The sequence below is a fragment of the Chiloscyllium plagiosum genome, chromosome 13 (assembly GCF_004010195.1).
Source record: "Chiloscyllium plagiosum isolate BGI_BamShark_2017 chromosome 13, ASM401019v2, whole genome shotgun sequence".
In the NCBI taxonomy this organism is placed as follows: Eukaryota; Metazoa; Chordata; class Chondrichthyes; order Orectolobiformes; family Hemiscylliidae; genus Chiloscyllium; species Chiloscyllium plagiosum.
In genome coordinates, this window is record NC_057722.1 from 27,409,909 (window position 1) to 27,437,287 (window position 27,379).

The window sequence follows — 27,379 nt, forward strand, 5'->3', positions numbered from 1 at the left end:
AGACCCCACCACCAAGGATATATTTCCCTCCCCTCCCCTATCAGTGTTCCGGAAAGACCACTCCCTCCGCGACTCCCTTGTCAGGTCCACACCCCCCACCAACCCAACCTCCACTCCCGGCACCTTCCCCTGCAACCGCAAGAAATGCAGAACTTGCACCCACACCTCCCCCCTCACTTCCCTCCAAGGCCCCAAGGGATCCTTCCATATCCGTCACAAATTCACCTGCATCTCCACACACATCATTTATGCATCCGCTGCACCCGATGTGGCCTCCTCTACATTGGGGAGACAAGCTGCCTACTTGCGGAATGTTTCAGAGAACACCTCTGGGACACCCTCACCAACCAACCCAACCGTCCTGTGGCTGAACAGTTTAACTGCCCTTCCCACTCCGCCAAGGAGATGCAGGTCTTTGTCCTCCTCCATTGCCAGACGATGGCAACACAACGCCTAGAGGAAGAGCGCCTCATCTTCTGTCTAGGAATCCTCCAAACACAAGGGATGAATGCAGATTTCTCCAGCTTCCTCATTTCCCCTCCCCTCACCTTATCTCAGTCCCTGCAATCTTCTTCCCGACCTCTCCGCCCCCACCCCCTCTCCCGCCTATCACCCTCACCTTAACATCCTTCCACCTATCGCATTCCCAACACCCCTCCCTCAAGTCGCTCCTCCCTACCTTTTATCTTAGCCTGCTTGGCAAACCTTCCTCATTCCTGAAGAAGGGCTTATGCCCGAAACGTTGATTCTTGTGCTCCTTGGATGCTGCCTGACCTGCTGCACTTTTCCAGCAACACATATTTCAGCTCTGATCTCCAGCATCTGCAGTCCTCACTTTCTCCTAAATTCTCCATTACCCAATTCATCTCACCTCTAAGGACATATTGGTGATGTGTGTGCCTCATCATGCTGTTAAGTGTAAAAGCTGCTTGTGTAACACATTAGGTGCAGGCTGTTTGAACATAAAATATTGAGCTAGGTCTGGGCCTCTGAGTTGGAGTGAGCACTGCCTGTCAAGAACAATTTAGGTCCAAAAACAGACTCAAAGAATGTCTACCTCATCAACTTCTATTTCAAGAGAAATATTTTGAGAACTGTAATACAAATGAATGTTGTTCAATTTTGTCAGAAGTCGTAATGCAATGGTATAGCTAAAACATATTCTAAAATCTTTAATGAGTACAAAAGACTGAATATCAGTGATTATGGTCTCAAATGTGGAGTGCACCATTTTGCACTGAGAATAGAAATTTATTCACTGTGGAATTCACTAACGCAGAAGGCTAAGGTGGTCAAGATATTTAAAAGGTTTAAGAAAGAATAGATATTTCGATTTCTAGAAGCTAAGATGTCAAGAAGCATGGGGACAGGAGTTTGATGTGGAGATAGAAGATCAGCCATGATCATAGAATGATAGAATCCCTACAGTGTGGGAGCAGACCATTTGATCCATCGGGTCCACATTGACCCTCCAAAGAGCATGCCACCCAGACCCATGCTCCATACCCTATCCCTAAAACCCTGCATTTTCTATGGCTAATCCACCTAGCCAGCACATCCCTGGACACTATGGGCAATTTAGCATGGCCAATCCCCCCTAACCTGTACATCTTTAAACTATCAGAGGAAATTGGACCAGAGGAAATCTGCACAGACATAGGGAGAACCTGCAAACTCTACACAGAGAGTCAGCCAAGGCTGGAATTGAACATAAGTCCCTGGCACTTTGAGGCAGCAGTGCTAACCACTGAGTCATGTGCTGCCCATGATCATATGGAATGGAGGATCAGGCTTGATGGGTTGAATTACCTCGTCTTGCTCCTACTTTATATATTTTACCATCATATACAATCATAAGGAAGAATGATAATCTGCTTTGCCTGGCAGGTCAGTTTGTGACACTGACTTACATGAGATACATAAAAATAACCAGCTACAGAAAAAATGTGTTCAAGAAAACAAGCCAAGGTTGCCAGTCAATGTAGTGGAAGACACTGCAGCATTAATAATGAATGCCAAGTTTTATTGGAATGGCTCCCATCAACACAATTTTGATTCTCTGGATCAGACAAAAACTCCAAAGTGTCTTATAATTGTAATACAGCAAAGCTCTTTGGGCTCCATGAGCAAATCCCAAAATAATACAAATGCATTAAATCTGAAATTTATACTTCCAGCAAAAATGTTTGCAAAATATAAATCCCACACACTGCTGTCAAAATACCTTAGCTGTAATAGTTTGTCTAATACCTTATAAGCAAGGGTATTGGGGGAATTTTACTACTTTTTAAAAAAAAGTGAAGGTCATAATGACAGCGACATTCAAATTGTTAGTGACTTCAATGTAATAAAATATCCTAAAATGGTTAACATAGATGAAAATAACCAGATATTACACTGTTGAGAGAAGTGTTGGTGCAACTGAAGGCAAGAACAAGATGTAGCTTTGAAGAGATATTTTTAGTGGACTAGTCATGGAAAGAGGGTATCAAGACAAAATATTCTTAGCATACTGAACACTTTACACTTAGTTCAGGGCGACACGCTTGCTCAGTGGTTAGCACTGCTGCCTCACAGCGCCAGAGATGCGAGCTTGATTCCAGCTTTGGTGACTGCAGAGTTTGCACATTCTCCCCGTGTCTGCACGGGTTTCCTCTGGGTGCGACGGTTTTCTCCCACACTCCAAAGATGTGCAGGTTAGATTGATTGGCCATGCAAAATTGCCCATAGTATCCAGGAATGTCCACCAGGTTAAGTGGGTTAGCTATGCGAAATGCAGAGATACAGGGATAGGTTAAGGGGGTGGTTCAGGTGGGATGCTCGTCAGAGGGTCCGTGTAGACTCAATGGGTCAAATGGCCTGCTTCTACACTAGGGATTATCTGAAAGGTCTGTTTTCTGGTCATCATTGAGTTTTCTGTCTGGGATATCCTGTTTGTTCTCCGCCCACACATGGAGTGGAGAGTAAGCAAAATACCAAAGTCAGAAACTCAGTTATGACCAGAAAACAGAGACATGGGGCTGGATATTCATAAAGGGATTGAGATCTGGAATTTGGGGATGTTTCCAAATCTCAACCGTGCTTGGCATAAAAGTGGACGTACCCATCACCATCCTCAAGATTAATTAGTTTTCTTGATATTGTTATGTTACCAAAGAATGCTTACAGAATTGTGAGGTGACCAAAAGCATTAACTTAATTAAAAAACATATTACTGCAGTTTCTTCTTGCTATGAGGCTCCCAAACAGAACAAAACCATGTGACATTGCCCTACTTTGTGTGATAATCTATACTCTTATTAGCGTACCACAGGCTGAACTCCTTACACTGCAGGCTCCAACTGACTGAAGGCCAGGGAGTGGCCTCTTGCCCAATCGGAGAGGGTGGACAAACTCCAATGGCTGGAGGGCCAATGGAAAAGCTCTCCACCCCTCAATGATTGACAACTGTGCTGCCAAGGTGGGTGTTACAGGGCAAGGCTGCAAGAAACAGAAACAGGTAAGCTGATTTCTTACATTTTAAAGAAGCCACAACTGCCTGACAATGAATGTGGGAGGGATACTCTGTGGTTGGGGGGAGGGGCTGGGGTACTGGAGATCAGGAGGAAGTGGGTCCCTCACTTCTTCTTTCGTATTCCCCACCTACCCTGCCTCTCCACTGCACTAAGTCCAGCCATAAGGTAGTTTGGGTACTAGGTAAGCAAAAAATTGATAAAGAGGCAATGGTAGGTAGTCTGGTTATTCTTAAAGTTGGTAAATCACCAGCAGTAAATAAAATGCATTGAAGGACACTAAGGGAAGTAAGAGTGGACGATGCAAAGGCATTAGCTCTAATGGTTCCAAAGAACTGGAGAATTGCAGATATTATACCTTTCTTTTACAAAAGTGTAAATGAATAATCGTAGACCAACCCATTTAACTTTTGTGGAAAATCTTTCAGAAACAATTAATTGATACAAATCTAGCAGTTACTTGGACAAATGTTGATTAATTAAGGAAAGCCAAAGTGGATTTATGAAAAGCAAATCACATGCTTACTAGAGTTTTTTGATGAGTTGGTAGAGAAGTTTGGTGACAGACATGTGGCTGATGTGGTAAACATGGACTTTCAAAAGACATTTAATAAAGTTTCACATAATATGGTCATCAGCAAAGGGGAGTAAGAGGGCAAGTTGCAGTATTGATACAAAGTTTGCTAAGTGACTAGAAACAGACAGCATTGACGAGTAGTTCTCTTCAGTGGGGTTCCCTTGGAATCAGTACAAGGACTCCTGGGGGTGGGAGCACTGGAAAAACACAGGCAGCATCCGAGGAGCAGAAGATTCGATGTTTTGGGCATAACCCTTCATCAGGAATGCTGGGGTGCAGTGGTAGTATGGCGCACCTACCTCTACGTCGCCGAAGCCAGATGCCAACTCGCTGAACCTCCTCTTACCTTTATCAAATCCTTCTGGAAATTCAAACAGAGGAAAGACAACCCCACCTCGCATCACCAAACCATCATCTCCCAAACCATCCACAACCTCATCACCTCAGGGAACCTCCCATTCACAGCCTCCAATCTCATTGTTCCCTAATCCCACACCACCTGGTTCTATCCAAAATCTTATCTAAAATCCACAAACCTGACTGCCCTGGTCGACCTACTGTCTCAGCCTGCTCCTGCGCCCATTTCTGATGAAGGACTTATACCCTAAGCGTCGACTCTCCTGCTCCTCAGATGCTGCCTGACCTGCTGTATTATTCCAGCACCGCCCTTTTCGACTCAGATTCTCCAGCATCTGCAGTCCTCACTTTCCCCTGGAGGGGGGGTCATGTCACAGGGCGGGGTGTCAGATCTTGAAGGAGGTGGGGAAGTGCGGTTGTCAGGTCTTAAGGATGACAGGATGTCAGGTACCAGGAATGGAGGTGTCATTTCCCAGGGCTGAGAGTGTTAGGTCCCAAGGGGTGGGAGGGGTGGATGGGGGGTGGTCTGGGAATGAAAGGGTCTTGGGATTGCGAATAGTGTCAGCTTAATAGTGTCTGAGGAGTTAAGACTGTAATTAATAGTCTTCTTTTTCCTGAATAACCATTTCATTTAATTTCAACAGAATCATCTAAAGTCCTCAATTTTGTATGGAAAGTTCGATTTCCCGGGTCACTCCTTCAGAGTGTGCTATGATAAGAGATTCCACAGGATCCTCATGTACAACTCTAACCTACACTGGACTAACAACTGTCTGGACAGAGCAAAATCAGCCCCATTATTTCCACATCGTCCTTTTAAGACCATGTGCAAATAAATCAAGTCACTCACTCTTCTAAACTCCAGTAGAAACAAGTTTAATCTGTCCAACATTTCCTCATAAGCCAACATATTTATGTTAGGTATCAGCTGGCAAATTTCCTCTGAATTGTCTCCAATTCATGTACATCCTTCCTTGAATAAGGCAACCAAATCTGACCACAGTATCCAAGATGTGGTTCCACTGTACGCTTTACAACTGCAGTATAGGATATGGAAGATATAGAAAGTAGTGAAATAGATGGTGACACCTTGCAAAATGTCCATATGACAGAGGAGGAAGTGCTGGAAACGCATAAAGATGAATAAGTTCCCAGGACCTGATCAGGTGTACCCGAGAACTCTGAGGCAAGCTAGAAAAGTGATTGCTGGGCCTCTTGCTGAGAGATTTGTATCATTGATAGTCACTGGAGGTTGGCTAACATGGTGCCACTCTTTAAGAAGGGTAATAAGGACAAGCCAGGAAACTATACAGCGGTGAGCCTGACGTCGGTGGTGGGCAAGTTGTTGGAGGGAATCCTGAGGGAAAGGATGTATATGTATTTGGAAAGGCAAGGACTGATTAGGGATAGTAAACATGGCTTTGTGCATGGGAAATCATGTCTCACAAACTTGTTGAGCTTTTTGAGGAAGTAACAAAGAGGATTGATGAGGGCAGACCGGTAGATATGATCTATATGGACTTCAGTAAGACGTTCGACAAGGTTCCCCATGGGAGACCTGTTAGCAAGGTTAGATCTCATGGAATACAGGGAGAACTATCCATGTGGATACAAAACTGGCTCAAAGATAGAAGATGAGGGTGGTGGTGGAGGGTTGTTTTTTAGACTGGAGGCCTGTGACCAGTGGAGTGCCACAAGGATCAGTGCAGGGACCGCTACTTTTTGTCATTTACATAAAGGATTTGGATGCGAGCATAAGAGGTACAGTTAGTAAGTTTGCAGATGACACCAAACTTGGAGGTGGAGTGGACAGCGATGGATATGCGCCGGGTGCAGGCAGGTGGGACTGGATTAGGTTGGGATATCTGGTCGGCGTGGATGGGTTGGACCGAAGGGTCTGTTTCCATGCTGTACATCTCTATGACTCTATGACTCTACAGCATCGTTACATTTACATTTAATTACTCACACAATCGAGGATAACATTCCATCAGCCTTCTAATAACTTGCTGGACATGCAAACTGATTTTTAGTGATGCATGCACTGCAACACCTAAATCCTTCCCCACCATAGAATTTTGCTGTCTCTATTTAAACATCTGCTCTCTTTATTCTTCCTGTCAAAATGAACAACTTCACAATTATCCACAATACACCTGCATATATTTTTTCCCATTCAATTTATCCCTATTCATCTGCAACCTCCTTATGTCTTCTTCACTTCATACTTTCCTCTCTATCATTGTGTTGTCTGCAAATTTAGCTACCATGCCTTCTCTACTCTCATAAAAGTCATTGATGTAAATTGTAAAAAAACTTGAGGCTCGAGCATAGCTGCCTGTAGAACTCCATTCATCACATTCTGCTAATCAAAGACTCTTTTACTCACTTTGTTTTCTCCTAGACAGTCAATCTTCAATCCATGCTGAAACTTGGATTCCTACTTTGCACAATAACGACTTATGTCGCACTGTATCAAATGCCTCTGGAAATTCAAACAAAGGTCCACAGGTTCCACGTTATCCAAGACACATGTTCATCCTTCAAATAACTCCTTTAAATTGGTTAAACATGATTTCCCTTCCACGCAATCATGCAACTCTTCCTGATTGATATTTCTAAACGCATCTTTGGAACCTCCTTAATGATCAATTCTAACACTTTTCCCCATGGTAGCCATTGATCTAACTGGCCTATATTTTCTGCCCCACTCCCTCTTGAACAGAAAGGAGTTATATTCACTAATTTCCAATGTGATGGAACCTTTCCAAATCTAGATAATTTTCAAAATTAATCCATTAACTTACACCTCATTAACCACCTCCTTTTAAGACACTGGGATTCCTACTCCATTTTTGATTTGCTCCCCTTCCCCTTTCCCTACTCTTCCTCAACTTTGGTTTGTATTGTCTTTAATGGGCTTTGCATGTAAGTTATTCAATTTGAAAACACAGCTGATTTAGTGAGATGAGAAAACAGTGTGTGTCAGAGCACTTCTGGATTTTAAAAAAACCCTAGGAATAAATCAGTCAGGACCTAAGGACATGCCAGCACACAACTCCATCGGTTTGCTAAGTACTGCTGCCCTGGTGATTGTAATTTCATTAAGTTCCTCTCTCCCTCCACCTCCTGATTATCGGCTATCCCTAGATACTTTTTGGTATCCTCTTTAGTGAAGACAGAAGCAAATGGTTGTCCACTTTACCCAGTATTTCCTTAATGTATACTATTAACTCCCCATTTTCACACACTGGATAACCAACACTTGTTTATTCTCTTCTTTTCAAATATCTGCAGCAACTCTTGCTATTTATTTTTAAATTTCTCACTACCTTTCTCTTGTACTGTACTCTACATTCTTCCTCCTAATTAACCTTTGGAATCCTCTGCCAGTCTTTATATTCTGTCCAACCATCTGACCCATCACCTCCTTTGTCCAATTTTATGCTTTTTCTTTAAGTTAGATGTTCTCCTTACCTTCTGATGGTGAGAGGATGGTGAAAATTCTCTTATTCTAAATATACAAAATATCACATTAAATAACTGCAACACACCTTTAAATAGATTTATCTTCTAGCTTAATGGGGCGGCATGGTGGCACAGTGGTTAGCACTACTGCCTCACAGCGCCAGAGACCCGGGTTCAGTTCCCGCCTCAGGCAAGTGTCTGTGTGGAGTTTGCACATTCTCCCCGTGTCTGCGTGGGTTTCCTCCGGGTGCTTCGGTTTCCTCCCACAGTCCAAAGATGTGCAGGTCAGGTGAATTGGCCATGCTAAATTGCCCGTAGTGTTAGGTAAGGGGTCAATGTCTGGTGGGTTGCGCTTCGGCGGGGCGGTGTGGACTTGTTGGGCGGAAGGACCTGTTTCCACACTGTAAGTAATCTAATCTTAATATCCCAGTTCACTTCAACTAGTTCAATTTTCATATGCACATAATTGCCCCTCACGTGAGTTTAAAATATTCATTTTTGACCTAATCTTCTCTCTTTCAAACTGAGCATTAAATTCTGTGGTTGCTGTTACCTCGGAGTTTCTTTACTCTGAAGTCATTCATTAATGATTTAATTCTCATAGAGTGCCAGGTTGAGTATCAGCACATTCACTAAGTCTCTCTTGCACTCTCCCTCTTCCTGGGTCTGTTTGTAAATATTTTCTAATCCACTGTTGTATTGTGACACACCCCTGAGCAGGTGGGACTTGAACTCAGGTGCTCTGGTCCAGAGGTAGGGACACTACCATATGTGCTCTCCACAAATCTAGCACAATCTGTTCCCTGCTTGGTTGCAAAATGTGTTGCTCTATGAAACATAATGAAACTAGCATTCGATGAAGTGTTTACCCGGTGTGCCATTGCCAATCTGATTTTTCCAGTTAATATGTAGATTGAAATCTCCCACAATTATTGTCAACCCAATATTGCTTTGTCCCACATTGTGGATGCTCTAAGGAGCCAATAGAGCACCTGTGCTAGTGATTCATTACTGGTACCATTCCTCATGCTGACCTGCTGAACCAAGGTCAGCTCTATTAATGCAACACAGCCATCCTTGCTCACTCTAGCAGGACAAGGTTACACATGACTACAGAGAGCAGCAGCAATAGCAAAACCCTCTGGAATAAGATAGTCCTCTCCAGCATTAGACTGGCTGTAACTAAGATCATTGCATCCAGGATCACTAAGAATATTCAGGATGATTCGTGTTTTTTCTTAATTCTTGTTCACCATCATTACTTTTGTTATCGCACCTGGTGCTTGTCTAGATATTTGCCTAAACCCACTTCCACAGTCACATCCCATTCCTCAATGACTGCCTCCGGCTCAGATTCAACCCATGTGGATTCCAACTCAAATTTCATCCTTCGTGTTTTGAATCCACCCAGGGTCACCGATATCTCCCTGACATACAACGCTCCTCTGGGTAAAAAGGTTCTCACCACATCCTGAGATTGACACTCAGGGCCACGTGTTGCCATATACACTCTCTCAGTCTCTCTCTCTCTCATCAGCACCATCCCACACTGGCTCATATATACTAATTTTCTCAGTTCTGAAGAAGGGCCGCTGGACCTGAAATGTTAACTCTGCTTTCTCTCCACAACTCCTGCCAGACTTGCTGAGTTTTTCTAACAATTTCAGACTGCCAATATCTGCGGGTTCTTTGTTTTTTTTACTCTGTTCCTGCCTATGCACCACCTATCTTCAGTTTTCAGGCAACTAACCATTCATTGGTTGAATGGTATCCTTTTCTATTGGTATATGTCGCTGGATCTTGTCTCAGTGACCTGACAGCATTACACACTTGGTTAGTAACACCTTGCAGGTCAGGGAAGCCAATGTAAAAGCCAAAATTCTGTCCTATTGACTGATGAGGTGAGTAGGAAAGTGCCCTACTGTGCTGTGGCAAAGAGGGTGTTGTCCACTTGCCTAATGCATCTCTCTACAACAGACTATTATACTGAGGTGATGTCCCCTGCAGCAACCTACAAGAATTTAGTGACAAAGAAATTCAGATTTTTATTGACTTTAGTGGAAACCTACTGTCCTGCAAGTAATAGACCTGTTCTAGCCAACTGTTTGTACACAGGTCTCTGCAAATAAATCTAAGGATTAAACTCTGCCTGCACTGAGTGCCAGAGAAGTTGAAAAATGTGATGGAAACCACAGAAACATTATGGCTCTGAAAGAGACTACTTAGCCCATTATATGTGCATGGCAAAAAGCAAAATTAGCTGTCCATTCTAATCCTACCTATGATCTCTCAATATTTTGTGTACATCAATTAAGTCACTCCAGCCTCCTCTGCTCCAAGGAAAATGAGCCTTGCCTATCAATTCTATTCCTACAGTTGGTGATGCTTGGCTTCTTTGTGTGCACTGGGAATCACCTCCTGTACACCATACACCTAACCTGTTGTGGTTTGAGCAGCACATATGTTCAGGAGGTAGTTAATGAGGCTTATGCAGCTACTGCTCATTCTCAGAATATTGTTGTGCCCAGAAAGAATAAGCTGAAAGGGCTCTTATGACACAAAGTGGTGTTCCTACCTCTGGGCCAGGAGGTCATGGTTAGAGTCCCACATGTTCTAGAGGTGTGTTATAACAAATCCAAACATGTTGATGAGAAATAATTATAATAACTAGAGAAAGCCCACACAGGACTGTTTCAGCAAAGTAGGATTGCGAGCTAGAAAATGAATGAACCACAGATCCTGTGTTCCAGTGAATTGCAGCTAAGAGCTAGAAAAAATCTACTGTTTCAGGAGTTCTCAAACTCCAATTCCACCATGGTTTCTGGCAGGCCTGAGTATGGGTGGATCCTGTGTTTCTAAGTTGAAATGGCCTGGGGCAAGAAACTGAACCAAGGCCAAAAGATGCAAAGTTAATGTCAAAGGAGGCAATTTTACCACACATGAACACCTCCACCAGATCCTACACATCCACACATTGTTCCTACCAGATGGCAGGGTTAAAATTGGGTCACTGATATCTGGTTTGCCTTGGGCTGAGTATTGCTGGCCAGATATTTCTAAGTAGCTCTGGTGTATGATCTCAGTTATTCCATGTCACTCAATTTTTAACAGCATACAACAATCAGAATGACGTACTAATTATGATTAGGACCATGTCATTTAAAAACATCCAAATACAATCCCATTTTATCAGGGTTTTGAATCAGCAAAAAAATATTTCCTTTATTAGCAAGTTAAAACATACATAGTTTATATCACTGGGCTAATTTTGATAAAAATGTGGTTAATACGATTGACAAAATACATTACTAGTCAATATTCCAGTTTTTCAAAAACAACTTGAGCTTAGCTTCTCTACGTTCTTTCCAAGGTTTGCTTCCCTTGTTAGTCCCAACAATTAGGTAAGTGTACCAAGAGTGATACCATTGATTTAAAGCAGTTCTGTTTCTTTGCAGAATCCCATGAGCCAGTTCTGAAGAATAGTCACTGAACCCAAAATATCTCCACGGATGCTACCCTACCCTACCTGCTGACTTTCTCCAGCAATTTCAGTTTTCATAGTGATTTTTGTACTCTATTTATCTGTTGGCATGCTTTCACTTGCAAAATTGTGAGCATCTTTGGACATTAAGCTCCAAAGCAAATTAAATTTGAATCTCTAACGACACATCCATTGCAAATTCATATTCATAGTGAGTTTGAAGATAACTTAAAATACAAACATCTAATATGTGGTAGAACTGGTAAAATTGATATGTAAAGTCAAGAGTTACTTGTACATTGAAACCATAACATAATAGAAACATAGAAAATAGGTGCAGAATTGGCCCTTTTGTCCTTTGAGCCTGTTCAATTATTCATTATGATCATGGATGAGCATCCAATTGGAAAGTCTTTTCCCCAATATCCTTTGATCCGTTTAGAGAGAAGTGCTCTATCTTTAAATTGAAAAATGCTTTGTACAACGTTTTGGCTTCAACCACTTTCTGTGACAGTGAATTCCACAAACTGACCAGGCTCTGTGTGAAGAAATATCTCCTCATCTCAGTCCCAAATGGGTTAAGGTGGAAATGAGTTAGCACCTAACTTAGCCAGTTGGTTACCACAAAATCTATTTAAAGATGTGTTTTTTCACATCCGATCATAAGCAAAGACTTGTAAAATACAAAAGTTTTACTCACCGAGAAATCATCATCTGGGAAGAGCAGCATATCTTTAAGTGGATGATCCTGAATTTGGCTCTCACATTCTTCAATGATTGCTTCATAATCCAGTGGTTCAACGATTTTAGGTTTCTCTTGCTTCAGAAAACACAACATTGGAAAGCTGTTAATCCATCTGCACTTAAAAATTGAGGATTCCCACCTGTAATAATTTTACATACACACTGCCCTGCACACTACACCAGGTATTACTGTGCATGCATATTATTGTTAATTAGGGCACATAGATCATAAATCTGACTCATTTGTGCTTTTTTTTGTTTTTTGAATTTATTGATTTCAAGCTGTTTGAATATGACCTTCCAAATTCCATCATCTGTAAACAGCTAATTGTATTTTTCAATTCTTCTCACTTGCAAAAGCTGTTTACCAAGATGGTGAATCAATGCACACAGCTCTGATCCATTCTGCAATGATGCAGTTAAGCTCAGTGACTCATTGCTGACTTCTTTGCTAAATATTCATCAGAACATGCAGCAAAATCCCACCTCAAGTGACTGTTTGCGTGGACTTTGCACATTCTCCCCGTGTCTGCATGGGTTTCCTCCGGGTGCTCCGGTTTCCTCCCACAATCCAAAATGTGCAGATTAGATGAATTGGCCACGCTAATTTGCCCATAATGTTAGGTGCATTAGTCAGAGGGTAATGGGTCTGGGTGGGTTACTCTTCAGAGGGTTGGTGTGGATGTGTTGGGCCAAATGCCCTGTTTCCACACTGAAGGTAATAGAATTCCTAGCTCTGATCTGATCTTTTCTCTTCATTCTTTCATAGGATGTGGGCAAGGCCGACTAGGACAGCATTGATTGCACCTCCCTACTTGTTCAAAGAGTTTGAGTCTGGAATTACATGTAGACCAGAATTAAATTAGCACATTCTCTTCCCTAAAGGACATAATGAGCCAGGGTTTTTTTTATGACAACTGACAATGATTACATGGTTGCCATTAGACTAGCTTTTTAACACAAAAAACATCAGTTATTTATTGAATTCAAATTCCACTGGCTCCAAGATATGATTTGAACCCATGTCCCCAGGTCATTATTCATAAGGTCATGAGACAAACCCTGAATTTTAAGTAGTGACCCCTAGTTCTAGATTCTCTTACATGGGAAAACATCCTCTTTCCATCCACCTTGTCAGGACTCCAAAGGATGTTTGTAGGTTTCAGTCAAGTAACTAAACTGTGTCCATTCCAGATAGTGGTCTGGCAAATCTTCATTGAAATGCTTCCAATGCATTTACATCCATCCTTAAATAATATGACCAATATTGAAAACAGTGCTCCTGATGTAGTTGCAGCAGTTCCTTGCATAACTGAAGGATAACCTCCCTACTTTTGTATGCAAATTTCCCTTGCAATTGATAATAATATTCTATTAGCCTTCATAATTATTTGTTGTACAGTGCCTGCATGCTAGCCTTTTGCAATTCATGCACTTGGATGCCTGGGTCTCTCTACTTCTCAGGGCTCTGCAGTTGCTCACCATTTAGATAATATACTTCTTTTTGATTTTTCCTGCCAAAATGGACAATTTCACATTTACGTGCATTATTATCCATCTGCCATATCTTTACTCTTTCATTTTTGCCACCTGTAACATTGCAGCTTCTTTATTTCCTCATCATAACTTACTTTCGTACCAATCTTTCTGTCATCAGAAAATTTGGCAATTAAAGCTTTATCTAAATCATTTATATATGCAAATAGTTAATAGTTATATATGCAAATGTTCTTTGTGTCATACTACTCATTACATCTTGGCAGTGCGAAAATGACCCTTTTATGTCAACTCTAGTATGCCTAATCAAGGATTGTAATTCTATGAACATGTCATTTTTGTACAAATATACTTAATGCCCATTTATTCTTACAAGTATTTAAAATTTCACTGTCTGCTAAGTAACATTATGTTTGTGTATTATGCTTCAGGAGTTTTCATATCTAACCAAGGCAGAGCCTTAGTTTAGCATCTTTCCAAAAGGTGGCACCTCTGTCAGTGTAGCATGCCCTCAATATTGCTTTGGACGGTCAGCCTAATCTTTATTCTCCAGCAAGTTTTGAGAAGATTTGTAGCTCAGGTTGAGTTTCTGGATGCATGTTTGCTCGCTGAGCTGGAAGGTTCATTTCCAGACGTTTCATCACCCTACTAGTGGGCCTCCAGTTCTTGAGTAAGACATAAATTGGAATCTTCTAACTCAACGGTAAAGATGTTACCAACTGAGCTACAGCTGACATTGCTAAAAGCTGCACTCATTTATAGATTAGGATATATGAATTTAAAAGGTATGGTGGTAACTTCTTGACAACTCAATAATATAATTGTGATTATTTAAAACGTATAATAGTGAGAGCATTTATTCTTTAAATAGAACTTGTAAACACTGAAGTGAGGTGTATAATTTACATATATAAATATCATTGCTGTAACTTGTACTTCAAAATAGAGGCAGGTGGGTGTTGGTTATTTCTTTTCTCTTAAAAAAGGTCAGAGTGCCTCTGGAAGTGATCTCTGTTTAACACTTGTCAGAAAGCAGCTAACTGTGGATCCCTTGTGTCTACTGTTGGGTTGACAACAGAGTAAATACTTAAGGTAATTAGCTTTATTTTCAGTTCAGAAAAGTCTGGTATTGCGAAAGTGTTATTTTTGTTTTAAATCAGTTTGGTATACAACGGCAAGTTTTCTTTCTCTCTTACGTGGAGGTCAGGCAGTTCAGGTAAGTGGAAGAGTTTAGATAGTAAAGCTTCCAACCCAAGGGAATTTGGATGGTAATCTGCAGGTTATTAGAACTGAAAAAGTTTTGGCTCTTATATTTGTGACAAGTTCATGATAGGAGACTTAGAATAGAGTGAATTGTCTCCATAGTCAACAGCAAACAAACAATGAGGAGCCAGTCATGTAGAAATTTAAAAAAAAAGAGTTAGAAATGTTATAATTTCTCTGGACTTGAGTCTCTGCAACTGGGTGGTTAATATCATTTTAATTGTCTTCTATATTTACCCTGGTTTGAGCTTTTTTCTTACTTTTTGTAATAACTTCAACTGTCATTGAAGAAAATCTGCAATCTCATTTGAGAATGTCTTAGTGACTAATTAACACATTAATTACCTAAACGAAACATATCTATCAAACAAAGTTTCATTCCAGGATCTAACTTGTTCAGTGGTAGCATCATTTGGGATCAAAACAATACTAAGCCTTTACGATTTAGGAGACACACACCTGTGTTCATTAGTAAAAAGGTAATGGTACACCAACGGTACATTCTCTCATGCTATTTATTCTTCTGTTCAAGACCTACTGCACTACTCAAGTGAAGCCAAATGCAAACTGGAGGAATAACACCTTAGTTTCCACTAAAGCACTTCACATCCTTCAGGATTCAATATTGAATTCAACATCTTCAGAGGATGAACACTGTTTTGCATTCTCCTGATATTTCTTCTCACACTCTTCCCCCAGTGTGCTGTTTACATAGTTCACTCTCAGAGAGCTGGCCAGTTTTTGTCTATTCACACCTACAATCAACACCTATTTTGTATTTATATCCTCCTCTACTACCAATCTGGATACCTTCAGCATCTATTCCACTTGCTCCTTCTCCACCTTTGTCAACAACATTAAAAAAATCACTCTCCGATTCCCTTTAATTCTGAAAGAAAATTATATCACGCTTGACATAGTAACATAGTTTCTCTCCCAACAGATGTGGCCAAACTTACTGAGATGCTCCAGTATATTCTGGTTTTACTTCGGATCTCACCATCCCCAGTATTGGGCTTCCTTTTGAGACCATGAATTGTTTTTGAATCTTTGCAGATTCCAAATGCATCAAATAAAATATCAAAAATCATTCTTATTCCGTGACAGCATAACCTGGATCTTGCATATTTTACATGTGTCCAGCACTCATTGACTTGCTTTGGAGGCACAGCGTTATTACAATGTAAACCTCATGCATTCACTGTTTTTCGTAAGTTATAAATCCATTCATTTTTGACTTGACTGTCTCCTTGATATCTTAAAAGTTTGCTTAGTGACTTGGTTGGAAATAAGTTAATATTTGTTTGCTTAATGTCTAGTCTCTATAGTCTGTTCTATTGATTGTTAGATTTACTAAGCACAGAGAGGAAGTGAGGAGTGCAGATCAGAGTCAAAAACTGTGGCGCTAGAAAAGCATCATCAGGAATGGTGAAGTGCTTATGCCCAAAACATCAATTCTCCTGCTCCTCGGATGCTGCCTGACCTGCGGTGCTTTTCCAGCACCACACCTTTTGACTCTTTACTAAGCACTGAGCAAATCTACACTCAAATCTATTTATACTTCACATCAGCTGTTACAAAACTACAATCTACTTACCAAAGTAATGTAAAAGCAAAATGCGTTATCATAGACCCTTTTAAAAGACATGAAACATGTATTCAATGTGCCTACCAGCTTTTATTGTACCTGTAATGAAAATCAGGCTCTTGAAGAAAATATTAACTCATTTTATGTGTCAAAATGTTGCCTAATACAGAATTTCATTCCACACTAAAATGGAAATATCCTATGAGAGGCCCTAATAACACCTTTCTTTTGTAGCTATCAATTTACTTGCATCAAAGATTTTAAAATAAATTTATAATGCAAAATTGAGGTCCTTCAATATTTCTCATTGACTTAAACCACAGCATTCAAACTGCCTTCCACAAAATGTGAGCTGGTATGTCAACTGAAGAAGCCTATTCAGGTTTGAATGGGGAAGTATACCTTTAACAACCATTAGCAGACTATAAAGAAAACACCAAGGAGTCAGTTAAGATGAAGTGGCAGGATGTGGCTTGTGAGGTTTTAGACAGAACTTAAAACTTACTGTTTAACATATCAGTGGTTTAGTGCTCATAAAAACACCAAAAAAATTATATATTAATGAAATACATATAATCATTTACACATTTAAAAAAATCCATCCTACTAAGATTCAAACATTATATCACTAGTATCTTCTGGCTTTCAACTGATTTGTATCAAACAAATCAGCAGTTCCAGTAGACAACGTAAACATTAGCCCTAACTTCCTGTTGCCAGCATGTTACACTACACGACCTTATGGTTTGAAAATTTCAGTCACTTTCTGCTTTTGAGGTTGTGGCACAGAGTCGTACACTCTGGGAATATATTTCAGAACATTATCAGGGCTGCATGTATACTGACTGTGGTGTGTATTGCTTTGCATCAAGGGTGCATATGCAGGACATTCAGCCCTAACTGTCTACCTATTGGGTAAAGGATCTCTGTTACATTATTTATGGTGAGTCAGAATTTAAAGAATATTGGATAATAGCAGTTCAAGTAAACTTTCATTGCTGCCAGCTAAACAATCTCATCAGAGTGGGAGACATTAAAATACTTTCGATTTTCTTAGGGGGTTATAAATAAGTTTCATAAAATAGCAACAACTGTAATATAGTAATGAGCCTTTAATATAGTAAAAATGATCAAAAGTACCTCATAGGAGCACCATCAAGCAAAACAGGAGGGGGTGAGAAATGCACAGGAATACTGTGGTACAGAGAAGTGAGGACGTAGAAGGACTTGAGAACAAGGGTGAAAAGTTTAAACTGAGCCATTGCTTAAGCTGGAAGCTAAAGTAAATTGTGCTCCCCTTATTCAGGGTCAAACCCGCCTCCAGTCACCTGAGAACTGACAATAATTTAGCAGGGAGCTCCAGACACAGCTGCCCTGCTGGGAGCAGTAGCCCCTGCTGTAACTACAATCAATTGGGATTGATGCTGGAGACCAGCCTTGAGGGTAAGTGGCTGTGGTGAGAAGGTGGAGTGACGTGGGAGCAGTGATTAAGAAGTCAGTACAGTGGGTTCAGGCAGGGACAACCCTTAATGCGGCTATTGGTTAAAATACAAATGGAGGCCAACAACTCAGCTACTCCGGCAGCATCTGTGGTGAGACATCAGTGTTAATGTTTTGGTTCCAGTGACTATTCTTCAGAAAATAGTATCATTTTTGCATAAGTGAATGGGAATTACAATAGCTCTTCCATTTCTGTCTAAGGCTGTGGCAAATAAAGGAAGAAATAGAAATACAAAACTATGACATCAGCAGAGTTGTCCCATCAGAAGATGACATCATCTGTGACCCAGGATGGCATGGTGACTCAGTGGTTAGCACTGCTGCCTCACAGCACCAGGGTCCCAGGTTCATTTCCAGCCTTGGGCAACTGTCTGTGTGGAGTTTGCACATTCTCCCCGAGTCTGCATGGGTTTCCTCTGGGTGCTCCAGTTTCCTCCCACAATCCAAAGTTGTACAAGTCAGGTGAATTGGCCATGCTAAATTGCCCATAGCGTGAGGTGCATCAGTCAGAGGGAAATGGGTCTGGGTGGGTTCCTCGCCGGAGGGTCGGTGTGGACTGGTTGGCTGAAGGGCCTGTTCCACATTGTAGGGAATCTAATCAAAACTACTATCCATTTGCTTAAACAAAGAAGGCAATCGCAAATGTGAAAAAAAAATAGGCAGCCAAAACAGTTGGCCACAATCTTTGTGATTTTCACCCATGACTAAAGTAAACCGACAGTTACACTCACAACCTAGTTTTCTATGACTGACTTAAAGTTTTAACAGTTGATTTTCCAGGAAAGTATCTTCACCACAGTCAATGACTGGGTAATGAAAGTACGAATGTAACCTTATCAATACTGTGGAGGTGGTTTTTAAGGAAGAGGTGTGATGAAGGAAGGAGGATCTTTCTAAATTTGGAAAGTCTGGCTTTGTGATGTGTGCCCACTTTCATGTAACTTTTAAGGAGATGGACTAAAAACAGCAGTGACTGCCCCAGCTGGTATTAGCAAGTGTTCAGATGAGATAGTTGAAGTGTCAATGAGAAAGGTTAACCCAAATGCTGTGAAATCTACTGAACAACATAGTCTTTCTCCCAAGTTGACACACAAGATGAGAGTGGGTAACCTCACAGTGGGAAATGTATGTCTCATAGTCTTTTCAGTTGAGAACAAGCTCAACAGCAGCAAATGGCAATGCTGCTGTTTGTTTGTATCGTACACATTGTGCCACTGATTTCTGAAATACTGGAAAAGGCTATTCAATTGATACTAACAGTACGGCAGTTGCTTGCTTCCACTTCATCCCTCTCACCCTCATCATCCCTCCCAGTGACAATGATAAGGTGGAAATAGTGATGATAGGAATGGATAGTCAGCAGGTCATCTTACAGTTACACACCAGAGTCTCAGCCTCTCTCAAGAAGTTGCCAGGGTGTAAGGTAGCTAGGGAATGCATGTTGTTGTAGGGACTATATTTGGAAAATAGAAACATTAATGTTATCGTTTTTACATAAGTGAACTAGAATTACAACACTTGCAAATCTCTTTAAAGCTTTGGCAAAAAGGAAAGAAATTAGGATACAATATTGTCGCATCAGCAGAGTTATCTGGCCAGAAATTATATCATCTCTGCCCGAAAAACCACGATCCATTCGCTTAACCAAAAAAAAAGACCACCAGTAAATGCGGAAGAGAAACATGAATAGACTACAAAGAAGTCTAGTTATAATCTGTGTAATTTGCAATAAGGATTCTTGAACACTATTGAAGTGAGCCATGAAGACCACCTTCTTCAGGAACCGTCCCTCCATCCTCAAATCAATGGCAAATACACAGGTGGCATATTCATCTCCACTTCTCATAAGGTCTGCCCCCCCTCCAAGTTGGTGGGCATTGACCAGTGTGAGATCTGAACCCAGAATGGTCTGCGTGCCTCAGAATTTTAAAGCTGATAAACATTTGCCTAATGGGTGCCCAGAAAAGAGTAAGAAGGAACTGGGAATGTGGGAGCTATGCTTGCTAAAGTGGAAGTTCACAGCTCTGTCTGCATAAGTAGTCAAATACAGCAGGAAAGAAATCACTGCCCAGGAAAGGAGGGGTAGCTTCTGTTTTTTTCTATCACGTGACTACTGAAATTGTTCCTCAATTTAGAATTGAAAGAGTGCTATCTTCTGGCATGGTTCTTGGCCACACTGTAACCAACTGTGCTAAACGAACATTCTGCAAGTAATTGCAGGCACTTTCTTTATTTCCATCCTTCAAGCCACTCAAGGAGAATTCTGAAGGAAAGAAATACAATGTGAAATGTCAAGACAAACAAAGGGAAATGGTATACTCAGAAAATAATATGAAGTGGGAATATATTTGGAAGCTGAAGGAGTTAGCTGCAAAAGGTAGAGATTATTAGACAGCCACCTCGAGTCATAGAGTCATAGAGATGTACAGCATGGAAACAGACCCTTCGGTCCAACTCGTCCATGCCGACCAGATATTCCAACACAATTCAGTCCCACCTGCCAGCACCTGCCCAATATCCCTCCAAATCCTTCCTATTCATATACCCATCCAGATGCCTTTTAAATGCTGTAATTGTACCAGCCTCCACCACTTCCTCTGACAGCCCATTCCATACATGCACCAACTCACTGCGTGAAAAGGTTGCCCCATAGGTCTCTTTTATATCTTTCTCCTCTCACATGAAACCTATGCCCTCTAGTTCTGGACTCCCCCACCCCAAAGAAAAGACCTTGCCTATTTACCCTACCCATGCCCCTCTTGACTTTACAAACCTCTTTCAGGTCGCTCCTCAACCTCTGACACTCCAGGTAAAACAGCCCTATCCTATTCAACCTCTCCCTTTAGCTCAAATCCTCCAACCCTGGAAACATCCTAATAAGTCTTTTCTGAACCCTTTCAAATTTCACAACATCTTTCCAATAGGAAGGAGACCAGAATTGCACGCAAGATTCCAACAGTAACCAACCAATGTCCTGTACAGCCGCAAGATGACCTCCCAACTCTTGTACTCAATACTTTGACCAATAAAGAAAAGTATACCAAACATCTTCTTCACTATCCTATCTTTTATTCCTGATGAAGGGCTTTTGCCTGAAACGTCGATTTCGAAGCTCCTTGGATGCTGCCTGAGCTGCTGTGCTCTTCCAGCACCACTAATCCAGAATCTGGTTTCCAGCATCTGCAGTCATTGTTTTTACCTCAGCATCCAAACGTGTCTATCCTAAATCCCGCTGATTTTGCCACCACAGGAGGGTGTTGTCCCTATAAGTGGAGGGGCATCAAATAGATTCAGGAAGGTAGGAGGGATGTGAAAGGTCGTGACAGCAGCAGAACGACGTTGATGCAACCAACATTCAGCAGTGTCCGATTCATTAAAAGGTACGGCCTGGCTGACCTACTGTGAGTAAAGATATGCCATATAAAGAAAGGTATTAAAATGCAATTCTTTCTTAGTTGAGGCCACCAGGTTATACCGAGGACCCCCGTCAGATAACAGCAACATCAGAAAAACAAGCAAGACCAATATATTAACTGCAAAAACAATCAATTGGGGACATCGGCAGTCATGGGTTTTCCGGGTAATGCAGAGGAATCAATAGATTTTCTCCTTGAGTGGTCCTCTGTGTCCACTGTGTCCCGTGTGTCCACATTCAACTGTTTAGTGTGTTAAGTGTTATAAATTTAGTTTTGATTTTAAAAATGGTGCATCAGCTAAAGAAAGTGTCACTGCTGAGATTAGCAGATGTAGTCTACCAACTGCAAATTTCAGAAAGCCTGCTCAGCTGCTTCAAATCAAAAATAAACTGTTTTGAAACATTTCTGGTATTAATGCATGACCCTTTAATGCATGAATCAGACAGCGATGTGGCTTCCTTAACATGAGTAAACTGTGCTAAAACCCCAACTTCCCACTTAGAGCAATGTTGTCACTTCCTTTAATTTAAGGCATTTGGTATTGTGGATATTGAAGACAAGTCCTCTAAGTAAAGGGGGAGAAGGCGCCTGGCAATAATGTCCAGGATCCCCTGTCTCACTTTAATTGATACAATCTGCCTTATTATCTATGAGTTGAAACCGTCTTTTTTCCAAGTAATTATTAGACGTTTCTTTACACTGAATTAATCCACCAGCTGGGCAAGCATTTGTTTCGGTCGCTACACTTGAACACTCATCAACAAATTTAACCAGAACAGAAGCTTTAAAAGGTGTGCTATTAAAAAAAACTAAAGCTTCAGACAATTTTTGTAGATGAAGCCATTGATCTATCAAGTTCAGGAGAACAGCAACACAAAATAACAGAATGAGAATAATTAGCCTTGCAGGAAAGGAACTGACAGTTTTGCATTTGGATAACCTATTTGTGCCAGATGATTTTCAGGATGTGAGCTTATGCTGGTGGGAATTTAGGGAAAAGCTGCAGGGATGGTTCCTCATAAGATTTGGCAAGCCAACCCTATACTATCCCAAAACAGCCCTTGCAGATGGTTTTACATTTCAGGATAGTGAGTGGTGCGGCAAAAGCATTCAGTGTCATTCTCAGGGCAATCTCCATTCCACTTCTTTCTATAATCTCCCTCCACGCAGACATCCTTCTGCACCATTCTCCATCTGATGCAGGGCAGAAGAGATTATGTCTTTCAGGAGCTTTCCAGCTGACAAGGTGAATTAACAAAAGAAATGCATGCTTGTCATGAAACACTATTTCAAACATAAAAGTTCAAATACAGGGCTGGTAACAGAACTGCCCTTTTCCTATTGTACTTACCCTACAGCATCTTCAAGACCAAGAACTGCTCAAGAGCTGTCCATAGGCAGAGCAGGAGGCGATCAAATTGAAACTTAGAAAATATTTAAATGGATGGACATGGTATCTGCAGGTAAGATGTTTCCTCTGGTTGGGAAAGCTCATGTTTAAAAGTAAGGGGGATGCCACTTAGTTCCGATATGAGGAGAGTTTTTTTTTATTCAGTGGGTTGTGAACTAGAATCCTCTGTCACAGAGGGCGGGAGAAACACAGTCTTTTGAGTATGTTTAAGATAGAGATTGGTAAATTTTTGATTACCGATGGCATTCAGGTTTATGCAGATGGGGTGTGCAAAAGGCATTGAAGCATTTGATCAGCTATGATTGTATTGAGTCATCGGGCCGGTTTGGTAGGTTGAATGACCTATTTCCTGTTCAAAATACCCTAAAGTCCTGCATCAATCACATATCTATCACAATCAAGGTCAAACTTGGTCACTCTTTGTCACTGATGTAAAATAATCTCAGTTAGGAAATGGATGACCTCAGCTCCAGTTACCTTCAATTTCCTCTTTCGCATAGTTACCTTAAATGGAACTGCATAGTAAATGGTTCAGTATCAGTAGTGTGTGTCAGACTTGAGGTTACGCATGAACATCATGAATGACTAAAAACCCTCTTTACTTCAAAGTTTCCAGCCTCTGGATACCTTGTGGTTGGAGGGCCTTAGAAATTAGTCTTGCCCCGTAATGCATCTGTGGCAGCTTCAGTTCTTTTCTCAGCACGTTGCCCTGGACCTGGGAATGTGCTGGTCTGCAACAACGGAAGATCAGAAAGTTTTGTGGCAATCCAAAAAGCATCCTTCATTACGCCGGAGTTCCTCCAGACCAAGTTATCAAGTTGAAGATTGAGGAAAAGCATGTACAGGAATGACTGAAAAAAATCCTTATTCTCTGTTTGAGACGTAATAAGCATTGAAAATATTAAATATAATTGTAAATGTAATGAGTAACATACAGTATTTGACAAAACTGATTTATGTAATGTCAACTATGAATGGTCAAGGTATGTACATTTATAAATGTTATGAATAAAGTATGTTTTGGGGAAAATATTTGTGAAGGGAAGGAGATGTTAGAAATTGCAACAAAATAAAAGACAATTTCCAAATGAGACTCATGAAGTTTGTGTGTTTGTAATGTAAACTGCATTTTACACAAAACTGAATAGAAAGAGAAGAGGAAGCCACAAGTCTGAAAGTCACATCTTATGCACCTGGCAGCATTGTGGTATTCAGAAACGTGTCCAGAACCGTTTGTGCATTTTGGTTGAATTCTGTAACAATTTCTTAAATTCTGCAGCAATCGTTTCAATTAAAACAGCCATAATTAGTATAAAGATGTAAAACTGCTTGAAATATGCTTGCTCCCTTGTTCTGATGATACACTCCTATGAATTGTTTCCGGATGCATTCAGGAAACTGATGCATTCAGAAAGCTGTTCTATGATTTTCATTCCCACCTGGGTGGTCAAGAGGTTCAGCTAAAAAGTGATAATGAGTTCAAACCTTTTTTTTTAAATTGCTCTGTAAAACATATGTGATAACATCTCGAATTATGCCATGAAGTCACTGACACCAAACTTTGTTGCATGATCTTAACTGAGGTAAAAATACTGTTGCCTTAATGAGGAGATAAAATTATGAAGGAAGACTTGAAAGATTAGAACTATTTTGTTTTAATAGAGTTAAACATTTTGGGTTCACTGAGATTGGCAGCACTTTAACTGCAGATCTCAAAGATTTCTTTTTTTAAAATTGCTGAGAAAATTACAAACTTCAGAAACTTCTGTTATACTCATAACACAAGGCATGTTATGCTTAAACTGTGGTGTAAATCCAGCTCAGCGCATTACATAATTGCAGGATTTCTGCACAAGCTGATCTTTTACTTCAGGGAGTGGAGCCAAGGCAATGGTACTAATAAATGGCAGAGGGTTTCAGGAGGTATTCTGATAAACCATGGAAAGTATTGAGCATATAATTGAGCAAACCCATGTATCACAATGTTTCATCTAAAACTGCTGTAAATTAGTTGCACACAACACAGCTTGATTCTTAAACCATAGTTACACCACAACATTCTTGGTGACAATCTTATCAAGCTTTCCCTGGAAACACCCCATCCTCAAGCAAGGATTAACTGGAACACAGGCTGCGTGATTTTCATTTGAATACCATCCGAAATCATTACCACTAACCAAAAGTGTATAATTTCCAAAACAATAACCAATACTGCCATTCCTGCACTGTTGTTGGGTCAAAATCCTGGAACTTCCTAACGACACTGTGTAAACCTATACACTGCACGGACTGAAGCAGATCGAGAAGGCGGGTCATCACCACTTTCTCAAAGCCAATGGATGATGAATGCTGACCTCGCCAGCGATACTCAAGTCAAATAAATGAGTAAAAATGATAAATAACGCTGGGATTTCTTTTTGTAGAACCATCTTGAAAATACCTTTGTTTTTAAGTGCACATTTATCATGACAGGTTTAGTTCAAGCAATGTTTTATATCTGCTCCAATTTGCTTGCTGCCAAACAAGTAATATTCAGATTAAGCAAGCAATAAAATGAGGCTTTTGAGAAGAAACTATATATTAATATTTCATTTTCTTGTTACATACAATGCCTAGCTGTTGCTTGACATCTGACACAAATATCAAGGAGTTCCCCATGTTGGAAACACCCTTTGTACTTTCACATTAACTTAACAGTGCCACCCAACAAACAAATTCCGCTTTGTCTACTATATTAAGCAATCAAGATATGGGAAATGGGTACCACAGTGATCTTTCACAAATGAGGTGTGGATTCAAACCCTTCAACATTTGCAAACATTCTACATGAAGGTTATTTTGGATCATCTCAATGTAGTCCTTAGTAAGTGTAGGCTATAAAGTGTTGTCAGCCCAGGTTATCTGAGAAGTTGCAATCTTCACTGGATTGCTGCTGTGCTCAAAATGAACTGACTCAACATTTCTCCAAGGTCTTCCAGTTCCTGTTGTCACAGAAATGCACAACTCAGCATCCCTCAGGAAACTCCACTGGAGCAAAGTAAAGTCAAGGAAGAATAGGAAACACCCCCCTTTTTTGGCAGTACTTGCTGTATCATGTGTTTAAGGGTCAAGTCTTGGAATGCTAGTGGATGAGAGAATAGATAAATGGGTATGTGGGTGATCTGGGTAGGACAGTTGGCAGGTGTGCTGGATAAGATGAGTGGCATGTAAGAAAGTGGGTGAGGGAAGTAGGGAGGTGGTTAAGACAGTAGGTGGGTGAGGGGTAAAAGGGTGAATGCTGATGAGGTGTGCAAGCGGGCAATTGTGCAATGGGTGAGTGAACAGCTGATTAGGTGGTTACTTGGCTTGGGGCATAGTCAGGTAAGAAGAGTAGATAGGTTGGGCTGTGGTGTTTTTGTTCAGGTGTTGGTATTCGGGTGGTGGATAGATTAGGATGTACTTGGTTTGAGTCAGGTGTAGATGAGGAATGTCGGATGGTCCAGTTGTATTGTTACCCAGGTGTCAGACTATGTTTTCACCTGTCTAACATGCCCTGGTTAACTCCCCAGGTATGTACAGTCTGAAATCCCTGACTAACTCATTCAAAGTTGGCTGAATGACCAGAGAAGGCGAGAAGCTGAATTTTCTGGCAATTCCTATGTAAGTCCATGTGTCAGAACTTCTGCAGGATCCCCATCATGTATCTTCAGTCACACATCTGGTCTTTGCTGATCAAGAGGCTGAAATATTCATTCCATTATGTTGAGAATGTTACACAGATAAGTCACACGATGACTAGTGTGAGAGAAGAGAAAATGCAACATTTTTCCAATAAAGGATAAAGGTAAAACGTTCTGTGGATACTGGAGGTCTGAACTGAAAATAGAAATGCTGGAGAAACTCAGAAATCTGTAGTGTGAGAAACAGAGTTAATGCTTCAAATCCGATATGACTCTTCATCCGAACTAGAAAAGTCATATTGAATTCGAAATGTTAATTCTGTTTCTTTGCCTATAGATGGTACCAAATCTGCTGAGCTTCTCTAAAACTTTGTTACATAAAAGGATGTACTTTTGAGGTTAAGGCAAGGCACATTATTTGGAACAGAGACAATGAATTTGGGGACAACTGACATTAGCTGGACCCGAGAATAATCCATGACCAAAATTAGCATTTTAACATTCACATAAAGAAGTTGTTAATAAATAATTTATGTGCTTCTAGCATCAATTTCACCACCATCAGAAGGCACAAGTTGCAGAATCAAAATTTTTTCTCATTTATGCATGTGGGTAAGTTTGATTTTTCTGATGACTAGATCAAATGGGAGTCTTCAGGCCACACTTGACAGCAGATAACCAGCTCAGCAATTTTCAAGAACGCCGCCTCCTCTATTAGCTCCCTCCAAGTTTGTTGAAAACTCTCAGTACTACCGGCCCAGAGTATAAGAATATGATTCTTTTGCTTGTGTCTTCAAAAACCGTGCACTGCAAGTTGGAAGAACCATTGCTAAAAAAAACACAGATATTTACCAGGATGGTTGCATAGTTTCACAGCAAGAAATTTGTTACCTGATGTGAACAGTA

General features: G+C 40.8%; 1 protein-coding gene across 9 annotated transcripts in view; it reads right to left on the reverse strand.

Moving 5' to 3' along the window:
* The window catches only part of dock10 (dedicator of cytokinesis 10), a 333,676-nt gene that overhangs the window by 194,439 nt on the left and 111,858 nt on the right, over positions 1-27,379 (reverse strand). For 8 of the 9 annotated variants that reach the window (XM_043702107.1, XM_043702105.1, XM_043702109.1 and 5 more), the window contains exon 2: positions 12,096-12,215. The exons of the other annotated variant lie outside the window; for it this stretch is intronic. In XM_043702107.1, the coding sequence (XP_043558042.1) occupies positions 12,096-12,215 (120 nt within the window). The remainder of the gene's footprint in view (positions 1-12,095; positions 12,216-27,379) is intronic. 9 annotated transcript variants of the gene reach the window in all.